General features: G+C 42.5%; 1 protein-coding gene across 1 annotated transcript in view; it reads left to right on the top strand.

The window, feature by feature from the left end:
* Positions 1-1,294: 1,294 nt before the first annotated feature.
* ALDH1A2 (aldehyde dehydrogenase 1 family member A2) overlaps positions 1,295-14,164 on the top strand; it is a gene marked incomplete at its 5' end in the record, with an annotated part of 93,020 nt that continues 80,150 nt past the window's right edge. Inside the window, one exon of the mRNA XM_080808686.1 lies at positions 1,295-1,411. Within this exon, the coding sequence (XP_080664812.1) occupies positions 1,295-1,411 (117 nt within the window). The remainder of the gene's footprint in view (positions 1,412-14,164) is intronic.

Here is a 14,164-nt window from a genome sequence, read left to right as displayed (position 1 = left end):
TGGCATTAAAGATATGAATCAGAAGGGCCCTGTCAATCTTACGCTGGAAGTGAAGAGGAGAAGTGACCTATAAACGTCTTTTTATCTGAAGCCCAGATTTGGACCACCCAGCCCAAAGCCCATCCTGGGATGGAATCTCTGGGTTCTGGACGTACACCTATATGCTGACCTCTAGGATCCCACAAACTAGAAGAAAGCCGGTTGGAACTACATGAACAACTAAATTAGGGGGGAATAGATACGGAAGCTCAATCCCTAAGGGGCAGCCATATGAGGAACCCTTTGTCTGGTGGAATGATAGCTCTTGACGTGAAAAACAACAGAAAAGCAAAACAAATATATCATTGTGTTATTTGGGGCCGAGGAGTTAAGGGCTGGAAGGGGGATCCAAGAAGAAAGACCGGCCGATGAAACATGCAACTCCTAAGAGCCTGTAAGGACCCACGGCCCGCATCCTGGGGCGCAGCTCAGACCGCCCGGGGCGGTCCCAGCCGGCAGAGGGCAGCAGCTGGGCGGGAGAAGCCGGGCGAGGGCCGCCTTGCGGGGATACTTAATTTTGAGTGTGGGTCGAAGGACTCGCACTCATCACTAGCCGTCCCGGACCCTGCGGCCGTGGCGCGCCTTGGACTCCGCTGTGGGGAGTGGGCGTGTGCCGGGCCGCCTGGCCCGGGAAGGAGAGCTGAGGGCACCCCCCGGGTCTCGGGGAGAGAAGAGGAACGCGTGTTCGGCTGGGCCCGGGACACGGGTGGGAGGGGCCCCAGACCCGCCCCATCCGCGGCCGAGCCCGCTCGGCGTCCCTAGAGCCGCCCTCCGCGCCCCGGAAGCCTCCTTCGCCGACACCGCGTCAGCCCCCCTCCCGCTCTGCTTCTGGGGCCACGACCCGCGCCTGCCATCCGCTAAGGTGCGCCCCCCGCCGCCGCTGCCGCCCGTGCCGAGGCAAGGCCGGTCCCGCTCTCCGAGCCCCGCGCGGTCGCGTCGCGGGTTCCGGCTCTGGCCGTCGAGGCCGGCAGCGGGGTGGGCGTGGGCCCATGCCCGCAGCCCGGGTGTCGCCGGCCACACTTGACCGTGGGTGCAGAGCGAACGGGCCGCGCGGCGCGGGCGGCGGGCTTTATGTAAATCGGGGCTGCGCCCGGGCGTCCTAGGTAGGATGGACCAGCCCCCCGCGCCTCGGCCCTCACGTCCAATAAGAAAAGCCCCAGCTTGACACCTGCCTATATACAGGCGAGCGCGCCCCCGGCCCGCGGACCGCGCGCACAGCCCACGCCGCGGGCGAGCGAGACCTCGGCCCGCCACCATGACTTCCAGTAAGATAGAGATGCCCGGCGAGGTGAAGGCCGACCCCGCCGCCCTCATGGCGTCCCTGCACCTCTTGCCATCGCCCACGCCCAACCTCGAAATCAAGTACACCAAGGTAAGCGGCCGGCGAAGACCTGCCGTCCGCCGAGGCTTTCTAGAACCTTCCTTCCTGTCCATGATCTGTGAGGGGGCGAGGGCGGCGTGACGGGGTCAAGGGGCCGGGGTGGCCCGGGCCTGCCTGTCATCCCCGCGCAGCAGAGGGACGCCCCCGTCCTCGGGGTTGGGGGCATCCGAAGGCCTGCCGGGGTCTGGGGACGCCTAGGGGACTAGCCCCAACCTGAAGCTCGGCGCCAGGGGTCGCGGTCAATGGCTCCTTGCCCATTCCGCGCCTGCCGCTGCCTTCGGAGCCGATTCTCGGGGTCCGGACTGCCTCGGGCAAGGCGTCGGCCCGGCTTCGACTCCTCAAGTGGGGAGGAAGGGTTCCCGCCAGGTGGGCCACGCAGCCCGGCCTCTCTTCCCGGCGGTTCCGTGCCTTCAGGGGCCGCTGGGCTGCGCGTCCCGCTCGGTCCTCAGAAGCCCGCGCGTGCGGAGCGGCTTTCCCGGAGGAACTGACCCGGCGCGCGGCGCTCCGGCCGCCTTTGCAGATTGCGCGGAAACCTGGCTGCCGGCAACGGGCGGCTCCGGTATCGGCATTTCGTTCGAATGTTGTAGGCGGTGGCAGTTGTCCCGGAAGACTCGGGAACTCTCTAAATGTGTGCAAATTAACGGGCTCGCCTTCGGACTGAAAAGAAATCATTTTTTATAACGAACTCTGACATCTTGGGTTTGCCAAGCAGGAATATCTGTTGCTGTTGCACCACATAGAAAAGAATATGCATTCTCTACCTTAATGGAAAGTGAATTTACTTACTACGAATTCCACATAGAAAAAGTATATTAATTAGACACACGGGGGTGATTATAACGTTAAAGCATGGAGTGGGGAAGAGATAGATGGGATTTAAAGTCATGTTCCCTGGAGTTCATTTTACAGTTCTCTTGTTTGATTTTTCTATCCTTTCAGTTGATTTCTACCCCAAATTTCTCACGATTAAACACACACTGCGCCACACAATAGGGTTAATGTTGTTTATTACAACTTTATCATGCTTATTACAAGATAAACTAAATTTGTCTAGAAGTAAATTGGTTCTGGCTTAATGGTTGAAAGAGAAGTTTTTTAAAAATCCGAATATTGAAATTTTCCTTGTGTTAGTTTTAGAATACAAATCAAAATGATTCGTGTTCTGAACACCCGATTTATGATGGGTTTGATGTACCTGTTAGCTTTTTTAGATGGTGTGACAAATTTTTGAAAGCCATTTTGATGGGAGGTCGTTAATGGTTACAGCCATTTAGACACTGTTTGCATAACAATAGTGCCAACGCGGGGCACATATCTGGGTTTGGGAACAAGCAGGGAAAGTGTACAGCATAAACGTTTTGTTTTATAAGGGTCCCTCATCAGCCTCTCTTTAAAGGTCTTAAGATCCAAGATCTACCCCTGAGACAGGACCGAACTCTCATATTTAGGAGGGTTCGAGTTAAGTCTTAACTTTTGTTTGGCTTTTCCTCCCAGCCCCGGAAAGGAGTTTTAGCTATGCAGTAGGTATCTTGGAATTTAATTTGGAAGCTCTTCCAGTTTTCTTTTTCTCCAACTACCCTTGCTCTCTTTTTCTCTTGTTCTCCCCCAGTAGGAAAGACAACTGATTTATAGCTAATTGAAGCCTTTAATGTGGAGTCTTTTAGCTCCGGAGAGACTTTTATCCAGTATCCACTTTCCCACTTATTACAAAGAAAAACAATCAGAAATGAAATAATGGATTGTAACTTGACTCTTTAATTTGTGGGGAGGAGGCACCTTATTTTCGGCTTGACAAACAACCCTCGTAAACATTGAGTAATGCTAATCTAAAGACAAGCTCTTTTCACAGAACCTTGTTAAATCAGGTATCTGTGAACATTTCCAGCAGCTTTCCTCCTTAGCTTTTTAGCGAGACTTCTAAATTTTCTGAGACAAGCGTCGTGGGCGAGCAGCTTTTTTAACGTGAAGGGCAGAAGCTGCTCTCTTGGTAGCTGAGGGTAACGGGTAATGATTTGTTGCTTAAGAGGAAAATAAGATTAGTGGAAAGGTTTCTAAAAATTCACTTACGATCAGAAGTGAGGGGTATTGGTAACTTGAAACAGAAGAATGAAAAAGAATGGACAGTTCGTCCTTTAAAGCAGTAGTACCTTCATTCATCAGGAATTTTTAAAAAGAGTTATGACTTAGAAATTACTATGCTGGAGAGCTTGTTGAATAACACATAAACAAATACGGTGTTTGTCTCACAAAGTAGTACAAGGTAAATAAGACGGGTCTTTCATCATTTTTGTCTTCTTAAACAAATACATCTTTAGGGAAGGATATTACAACAGGCTTTTTAAATGTGTTTTGGGATCAACATAAAGTCACTGACCACTTACCTACGTGTAAGTGGTCAGATTATGAGAATTTCAAGTAGCATACATTCAGAAAACTTTGCATTTGTGATCTCGTATTTTCCTGTATTTTTCATCATTCTTCTAAAAGGATTTTTGCATTTTTTATAAATGGGGGAATGGGGGAGAGCATCAGAAATAAAAGTTACACCATTGTCAAAGGTCCAGTGAAAATACTCCAGAATTACAGTTTGGTCTCCAATGGATGATGAAAGGGGTAAAGCTGTGCTCCTATATTGGCTTTCATGCAGTTATGTTTTTTTTTTTTTTTTTTTTAAAATAAGCCTCCCTCTCTGAAGTTCTAATACCCATTTTAGACTAAGGATCAATGGCAGTACCAACTTTGGTATATGTCTAATTTGATTTCTTTAATGCAGTGAACTAGATCCCAAGTTTTAAAAATGATTCCTTACTAAGGAATATAGTGGTGGTGGTGGTTGTTTTCAAAGACTGTGTTATTCAAGAAAGAGTGCTAAGTCCACCAGCAAGAAGTAGCAAGGGGACCACTTTGAGGCCAAGAGAATATGTGCTCTCTTGCTTGTATTCTGAGAAGACTGCTTATCAGCTATTGCAGGAATCTGATTGCTTTTAGCTGTGTTTTTATGAATTAAAGCTTTTTGGAATTGTTTCTCTTTCATCAGTCTGGTTTTTAAAACTTCGTATGGCTGAATATATTATAGGAGTTCACACATTGTAAAATCAAGGCTAGCACTTTACTGACTGCCCCTAACTGCAGGGGAGATTTCTTCCAGATTCCCAGAAGGTCTTTGGAATCTTTCGGTCTTTATCCCCTGTACTTTCTCTATTGTCTCTATCATCTCTCTGGCTCCAGTGGTTCCTCCCCGTTATACACACACACACACACACTGTGCTGTCTTGGTGTTGAGTGTTTTCTTGGTGACCATTTATGCCTTTAACTAACAGCAACATAAGAGGTTGTGTTTTCTTCCAGCATCTGATGCTGTGGGGAGCGAGAACAGAGGGTGGAAGGGAACATTTATGGAGTGCTGACCTAATAACTAGAACAGAAAAAAATAAAGGAAATCACCTGAAAATCAGAGCTAATGTGTGTTGAGGAACTACTGTTTATTTATTTGTTTGTTCATTTAAAAACTTTTTATTGAACATCTGCTGTTTTCTGAGGTCAATTTCAATTCAGTCCAAAGGCTGTTTGAGTGGCATGCGAGTGTTGTTAGTATTCCTAACAACAGTGCTCTCTGTTATACTAGTTGGGCATTTGCCTTCCAGGAGGTTAGGGTCTTATTAGAAAGATTGAGTACCAAAAATTAATTGTCAGCATGACAATAGTTCAGTCGATCGGTGTAATAACAATAATGATAACAAAATGTATAATGCCACTTACATTGTTTATGGGGCCTAATGGTTTACTTAGCACTTTGATGTGTATCTTATTTGATCCTTGCAAAACCTTTTGAAAGAGAGAATAGGAAGAGGTAGAAATAATTGATAAGGAAGACCTTGGCCTTGACTTTTAAAGAACTGCTGGAACTTGCTTTACCATATGTTTTGTTTTTTCTAATAGTCACATAAGTTTTTTTTGTTTTGTTTTTGGATTTTTGTTTTGTTTTGGCATGGTTTTTTGAGAGAAAGAGTTTAAATCTTTATTCTTTGTGTTGCTTCTATTGCAAAGATGGGGCAAACATGTGCTGGTCCACTCCTCTTAAGAAGTAGCTACATCCATGGCTTTTGATTCCCTGACTTTACTATTTTTGATGTGTCTTTGAATTTTTGTTATTGTTGTTGCTGTTAGGTCTAGGGCAAGACTCTTGCCTATCCCAGGGATTATTTCTTAAAAGATGGTGTGGGTCTAGTTGTTCCCAAACCTCTAATCAAGATTGTCTTGATCATAAATTGTGAATCACACTTCCATGTTTATAGGAACCTCAGATTTTCAAAGAATACTTTTTCATAATTGTATAGCTTTTTGATGTTTGTGTCATTGCCATTTAAACTAGAGAAGCTAACCATCTTAATTACAGGGCTTGAATTAGATAACTCTCCTAGGGTCCTGATGCCTTCTACTATATAGTCTTATGCTACCACTGGGAATCATCATTTGCTAAGACAATCCTGTCTTCCACCTCTATAAAATGAGGAATGATAGTTTTTCTCTTTGACGGTAGAAGATCCTCCAAGGAGCCTGTTTGGTGAGGTCTGATTTCCTTGTAGCCAGGCTGAAGAGAAGCCAGGCATGCATAGTACATTCTCTGTTGCATTACCCACACTCGGTGCTCAGACCATGGACCAGACCAAAACCATCTCACATACCAACATACGCAGTTTTGTCTCAATCTTTCTTAGCTGATAATGAAATAGAAATAGTGATGTATATTTTTGTCTTTTTTAGTTATCTTAGTGACAGCTTGCAGCAGTTAGCAAACTGCAGATGAACTGCCTGATGTTGTAAATAAAGATTTATTGGAACAAGGCCACACCCATTCAGCTGCATATTAGCGTGGAACTGCTCTTGGACTACAATGGTAGAGTCAAGTAGTGGCAACAGACATCATACGGCCTACATTTTAGAAAAAGTTCCTAAGCCCTTGATTTCAAAAAGAAAGGCCCAGACTTTGTTCAAACCTTGGTCAAACATGTACTTATTAGCTGTGCGGGCTGTCAACGCCCACTCAACACACAGTGCCAGCTGTGCCCCCGGGCCCCGGAGATGCAACGGTAAGCAAGCTATGGATGCGGTCTCCTGCTGAGGACTTTCTTCACTGAGTGTCAATTGCTCCATTGCCCAGATGGGAGATAATAGTAGCTACCTTATCGGGTTGTTGTCGGGACTAAATGAACAACTGGGCTAAAGTCCATAGGATGACATTCAGCCAAGGGCTAACTCCATTTCATTGTTATGTTTGGAGCCATGGATGAACCGAGGCCCATTTTAAGAAAGATCAGAATTGTACGGTCAATAAAATCTTATAAAACAGGCCATTGTGTACTATCTTAATTAGTTGTAAGAGTTTAATATTTTGGGAAGCTATGGATCCTTTATATGTTTACACTGGATTTTCATCAAATGAGATCCCTTGGAGGTTTCCCTACTTAGATCTTCTCTTTACTAAGAAGTCACTGAATCAAACAATTTCTTAGCCAGTATTTTGATAATCAAACTAGATACCTGACACTTGTGCTAAAATTTGGCATTAATGTGCCTCAGCACACCCAAGTGGCCAGCCCCAAGTGTCAGTTGTCCAGCAGCCATTTCTGGCATGTTAAGCAGTTTGGGCAAAGATGTTGCCAAGTCTTTGGCACATAAATCTGGGAGGTATAGCAGCATTTGAGGACATTCTCGGAAGGTATATATGCCTTTTAGAAGGGGGAAGGTATCCTAGTTCATATAATTTAAAACGAAACAGATTTTCATTGGTGTTCACTGCCCAGTGTTGGGGCACTTCACCTTCCAGAAAGTAAAACCACCATGCAGTGACTATTTTGAAAGCCCTTCTAGCATTTCACTAACTTTTTTATTTGCTGTGACACATCATCCCAAAGCCAGTCATTTCCCCTCAGACACCAAATCTGATGTATTGTAAAAGCAATTGCCATAATGTCACTTTGGATAATTTTTTTTAAGATTTTATTTATTTATTTGACAGACAGAGATCACAAGCAGACAGAGAGGCAGGCAGAGAGAGAGGAGGAAGCAGGCTCCCTGCTGAGCAGAGAGCCCAATGCGGGGCTCAATCCCAGGACCCTGGGATCATGACCTGAGCCGAGGGCAGAGGCTTTAACCCACTGAGCCACCCAGGCGCCCCACTTTGGATAATTTTTAAAAAAATCTTATTTATTTATTTTGAGAGAGAGAGAAGGAAAGAGAGAATCTCAAGCGGATTTCATGCTGAGCGTGGAGCTGGACACAGGGCTCCATCTCACAACCTTGAGATCCTGACCTGAGCTGAAATCAAGAGTTCAGGTGCTTCACCGACTGAGACACCCCCATGCACCCCACTTTGGATAATTTTTAATTGCCTTTCCAGATATATCTTTGAGCTCCATTCCATTTTACCTTTCAGATACATGAGAGTATCCAAATTGAGAATTTCTTACCTCTGGCATTTCTCCATTGTTCATTTGTTGGCCTCTAAGATGAAATAATGTTTAAAATGTTTCCCTTCAAAATCTGAACCCTTAATGAGTTTATTTACAGCATGTCTCTGTTGGGTCACATGATTTGGAAATACTTCCAACCTTTGAAAATTCCAGTTGGAATAATAATTGGGTGCTTTCACCACCTAGACTTTGCTGGGCTCTCAGCAAAATTTCCCTGGGGCTAAACATGGGGGTTTATTGACCTCTGTAGAATGTGGTTAAAAATTAGAATGTCTGTGAGTGAACATTCTAATTTTTATTATAGAAGGAAGCTTGCTTCTTACTTCAATTCAGCTCTGTTACCTCCAGAAGTAGTTAGCTGCTCTGTTTCCTTTCCTCATCATAAGCTGACCTTTGGAGAGCCAGAGTAACAGTTGGTTTAGCCCTAGATCTCTGGAAAGATAAAACCTATTGTCCAGCTAAAACTGGACACAACTGTCTCTTATTTGCAAAGAATTTAGGATATCAGGGGTTTCCAAACACTTTTCAGTTTTGATTGTAAAATATAGGGAGAAAATTTCAAAATAATTAAAGATTATATTTTTATAATTTTCTCATGCATTCTTTTCATTCCTCTAGCCTACGTCTTCTGATTTTAAGTCCAGTGACTCTTAGGGTTTTTTGTCTCAGGTCTTTTCTAGGGATTTCTTAAAGATTAAACTTAGTCCAAAAAAATGGTATAAATTAGGGGCTCTCCTCACAGATACGATGAAACCTACCTTCGAATAAGTGGATCTTATTAAATATTGTGGATTTAAGTAAACCAAGTAACAGAAAAAAGCTCATTCTTTCCCCAGTCCCCATAAGCAATACATACACCTGATCTATGGGCTGATACGTGTGTAATGATGGAGTGTTTATGGTGGGAAGGAAAAGGGGACACAAGAAGACCTTGCCTGATAAGACAAAATTATGAAGTGTCTATAGAAGTCTACAGAGGATAACATAAAGTCTTATTTCCCTAGGTGTGAAAATTGGACTTTTGCCCAGAATCCTTTTGGGGGAGGAGACCCGGAATCAGTATGACTGGTTAAATTCCTGAGCACACCTGAAAGCAGTGAATTCTGGTTTCTCATCTATGTTTTAGAGTCTGATACCTGTCCTACCAATATGACTTGATTTTCGCAGGGAAGGGTATCTCACTGTAGTATCTTGAGGTCAATTTTATTTGTACAGCCAGAGCTACCCTTTTGCTTACCTGAATTTATTTATTTGTTTACTCCTCTGACATTTATTTGGGCCACTTGTGTACAAAGCACTGTTAGTCACTATTCCGGCATGAAAAGATCTAGAGAGGTGGGCCCTGCCCTGAAGAGGCTGGAGAGGGTTCCCACTTGGATGTGGGGTGAGGACCTGTGCCCCTGTAACTGTGGTGCGTAACAGGAGATGAGCAGGTGCTTGAGACTTTCATCCTACAAGCCGCGTGAGCATTCAGAAGGGAAAGAGAGGCTTCAGGCTCCACAAACCAGCAGCACACTGTATTGTTAGACCTACGTGACAGGAAATGAAATGTTTCAATCATACGGAAGATTATAGAGAAAAATACACCAACATGTTTTGTCCCTGTACCCAGTTTTGTTAATTCTTAACATTTGGCAGTATTTGCTGTTATTTTTTGGAAAGAAATATACTGGAGCACGGCCTGTGACCTTCCTCTCATTTCTTCCCTTTTCCTTCCTCAGAGACATTTATCTTTCTCATAGGTTTATGTGCCTATATATTTATATGCATTCATAAACAATATATACTCTAGTTTTGCACGCTAATTTTTTATATAGATGGCACCATGCTACAATTTGCTTTGTTTGCATAGCACATTTTCAAGATTCCTCCATGTTATTGGATGTATTTGCGATTCATTCATCGTCATTCATTCATGCATTGTCAGATCCCATTCTTTGAATGTATTACAATTTTTTGTTCATTCTGCTAGTGACATTTAAAGTACTTCCAGCATTTTGCTGTTACAGTAATGCTGCATTAAATATTCCTAAGCATATTTCCTTAGGCGCCTGGGTGAGAGGCTTTTCTAGGATGTATACTGAAAGGTGGTTTTGTCAGTTCACGGGGTATGTGGATCTACATCTTCATTAGGGATTGCAAATTTCTGTCCGACACTGTTACGCTAGTTTCCGCTGCTACCAGCAGTCTATCACAGGCCCTGCTACTCTCCATCTTCACCTATGCTAGGAGTTCTCAGACTTCTTAAATTTGGTCAATCTGTGTGAAATGGTATCTCATTGCCATTTTAATTTGCATTGTGTTGATTTCTTGCGAGATTTAGTATCTTTCCATATGTTTATTGGCCATTTGGCTGTCCTCCTTTGTGAACTGGCTAGTGTATCATTTGCTCATTTCTGTTTGCATATGTGTGTATTTTTACTGACTTGTAGCAATTTTTATGTAATTGGGATTATAATTTTTTGACAGTTATGTACCATGTGAAAAATTTCTGCCCCCTTGTGTTTTTTCTTCCTCCTCTTCCTTTTTAAGTGTAATGCCATATGGCTTTAAATGCAAATAGGAATATTTCTTTTTTTTTTTTATTTAAAAAGAGAGCCAGAGAGCACAAGCAGGGGGAATGGCAGAAGGAGAAGGAGAAACGGGCTCCCCACCCCCCCACCCCTGAGCAGGGAGCCTGATGTGGGGCTCAATCCTGACCTGAGCTGAAGGCAGACACTTAAGCAACTGAGCCACCCAGGTGTCCCTATCTTTTCTTCATGTTTAGTGCTTTTGGTGTCTTTTTAAAGAAATCCATCCTTATTCCGAGTTTTTCAAGGTGTTCTTTTATATAGTCGTCTGAAGGTTTATTTTCATTATTAAAAAACATCTTTCTCATTGTGTTTTAATCCACCTGTAATTGGTATTTGTATATGTGTAAGAATACAAGTAAATCTTAAGGACAAATGCTGTAACATATAGGAAAAATAAAATGATATTAATATGTAAAGAATTTTTCAAAATTGTATTCCATGCAATTTTGGAATGAGATTATGAGATTCAGAATATGTGGTTTTTCTCTAAGCCTGGTCTTCTCCGTAATGGGAAAATATCAGAAGCTCGTCCTACTTGGTGGATGATGATTTTGGTACGTGTTGGTTTCCCTAAACTAAAAACAATAGTGCATTCTATAAACCTATCTTTAAGGAGTCCTTGTGTAAAACTTTAGGATAATATGATCATTATAAGTTTTTCATGTCGAGACTTATTTCCGTACCTTTCTTGTATTACCTAGAACAGAGTAAGTGCTTGAATGTTAGCTACTGTCCTCTCTCTCTCACTTTTCTGTCTCTCTCACACACATCCCACTCATTTTTTGAAGGAGCATTACTAGGTAAATAGGTAAATTCTTCACTGTGTGCTATTTGTTTATATAGGACTGGAGAACAACTTGAGGGATGACGACTAATACAATGTGAAAAAGAATTTCCAATACACCTTTTTTTGAATAACTAATTCAATACGGTGCTTCATCCTGTTAGTTTAGAGAATTTAAGTTATTACTTAGCACCAAGCTTGAGAACGACGTTACTTTGTATTTCATTAATGTTTTAACTTACTGTGTTTTAAACTCTGAGTGGGTGTTGCACATTCACTTTTGTGTTTGGATTTCATAAGTCACTGATCTGTGCATGTGTACCCCGGCTCTGAAGAGGCTACCGAGGAAGAATGAAATTCTCCAACCTTAAAACTGAATCTGGCCCTTTTGCGTATATTGCTTATGTAATACCTGACAGAGTTGGCCCCACACTTTTTTTTTTTTTGGATGAACATATATTCTCTGAATGCCTATATTACTTGTTTGCACTTCTCCTAGATGGTACAATTTTTGCCTTGTATGATTATATTTTTCTGTGTAATTCCCTCCTCCTAAACGGTACTAGATTATAAACTCTTACTCATTTTAGTATTTCTGAAGCATCTAGCTCAGTGACTTACAGTGAAATGAATACTTGTTACACTTTATTGTCATTATTGGCCACTAATAGTTCTTTTTAATATTCATATGAAAATTTTCAAAGTGCTTTTCACATGTGATTACATTTAATAATTACAGCAGTTCTATGATGTGAATGTTACATTAATCTTCTCACTTTATAAGTGAGAAAATCAAGCATGTTAAAGTTAAATAAATTCTCTGGGCTTGATAGCTAGTGGGTGGCAATTCCAGGACTCAGTCTTCTTCCTTCTCTGCTCATACAACAGGAACAAGCACAATTTGAACTGTTGACCTAAAGCTCTGCTGAGTATTGTATGGGACAATCCCAAGCTTCTTGACTAGAAATCCCGTTACAAAACGTAATTATAGTAGCTATTGTAGTTACCATTAGCAATAATTTCATAAAGATGAGAGTGTCCATTAAAAAAACACAATAAAGGATTGATAGAGTCAACACGCAGATAGATGTGACCGTTTAGGCTATGGTAAGAACTGTTCTTGGATTCCCCACTGGCTGGGTAGCCGCACACTGCCCTTAGTAAGTCCTGCTTGGTTGAGATATATATATATATATATTTTTTTTTCCCCATTCATCAAGTGCTTTCCTTTGTTATGGTTCTTTAGATCTTCTTGGGAGTAAGTATGTGTGGGACCGTTGAAAGTGAATATATTTCACATTCTTTCTAGTGCTTCCTCTCTCTCCATTGGCCATCATTTAGTGTAACTTGACTATAACCTGTGTGGGAAAGATGCATGCTGGAAGAGTCGGGGGCTATGTTCCACGTTGCATTTTAGGAGCCATCATTCTCACGAAGGCTTACCACATTAGATTCGTCTGTTGTATGCAGCCTCACTGAGGATGCAGAGTAGAGAAATAGAGAATGGGCCCCAGAAATTCTTGCGCTATCTCTACTTTACCAGAGTTTCAGTGCCAGGAGGGGGGTAGTTGGGATGCACGATTAATGTTTTATTGTGAATGGCTCAAAAATCCTACCTTAGGAATCTGCTGGCAAGTTGTCTCCTTGAAGCCAGATCAGAGAGTCCTCAGCTTTCTCTGTCTTCACCGTTAGAGAGAACACATTTCTCTTGCTCCTCTCCTTCTCAGTCAGAGGTATTCCTTCTTCTCACCTTTTCCATCTTTCTCTCGTCTCTTCCCCAAGTATTTCTTCTGCTTCTCTTCCTCCTCCCTAAGTATTTCTGTCAGGCTGGCCTTTGATGACCCTCATTCCTTGGTCAGATTCATTTACCTGTTTTCATAAAATGCCTAGTTCTGCCTGGGAACCTTTGTAGTCAGCTCTCCCGGCTGTTGGCCTGCACGGTCCTTTGGGAGACCAGAAGCAATGAACCTGGAATAACCACATTTGACTTCTGTGAGCCCTCCTGAGAATTTAGTAATTACTTAATGGATTGAATTGGTGACATACGCTATTCCAGATAACAGCCTGGGTTGCATTAAATTAACCTTCACAAATGGGTATTTATTGGTGTACTCTTAAAAGACTACATGTGTTGGCTGTAATTGTTCTTCCATGTTTCTCCATGCTGATAGGTATTTGTACTGAGTGAAAAATTTCTCAGATTAGAGCCTGGGTGGTAGTTCTAGCCATTCAGTGATGTGTGTCATTGTGTTCAGCACATTGAGCATAAATCCTGTCTTGTAAACAGCAGGGAGACTAATGAGGTTTGCCCACATTCTGGTATCATTACCAGGAATTCCAACAGAGAAAAAAAAGAAGGCTTGGAAAAGAAGTACACAAATCAGTGGTTTCTGGAATTCTTGATGATCTGAATTAAGGAGAGAGATTATTGTTCAACATTGAGTGTAGACATGTACATACAAAGACAGGTACATAAACTACATTTAGCTAAAAAAGAAAAAAAAAAGAAACCGAAACTTTTGCTTTTAATGAACATTTGTGAAGTCACCAACTTAGTTGTACAGAGAGCTAACGAGGGGCTTATTTATGAGTGCTTCTAATTGTGAGTGGTATCATGGGGGCGGCTATTGAAATAATGCAGCTGTTAAAATGATAGCCCTCTCTTTGCTTTCTCAGCCCTCTCTTTGCTTTCTCTTCATCATTTCAGCCAACTAAAGTTTCATACTCATTTGAGTCTTACAGTTCTTGGAATGATTTGGTTGTTATCTTTATAATAAATAGCTTCTGAACTTGTTGCAAGAAGCCTTTCAAATGTGTGTGCGTGTGTGTATGTTTTAGGTTGGTTTCAGATCTTTATTATTACTGTTGAATAACTTGTGTGTTTGATAATGCCAAAGCAAGGGATCCAATTATT

This window comes from Martes martes (assembly GCF_963455335.1).
Source record: "Martes martes genome assembly, chromosome: 7".
NCBI classification, from domain to species: domain Eukaryota; kingdom Metazoa; phylum Chordata; class Mammalia; order Carnivora; family Mustelidae; genus Martes; species Martes martes.
The sequence above is the reverse complement of the archived record's forward strand: the minus strand, read 5'-3'. Positions and strand labels throughout refer to the sequence as shown.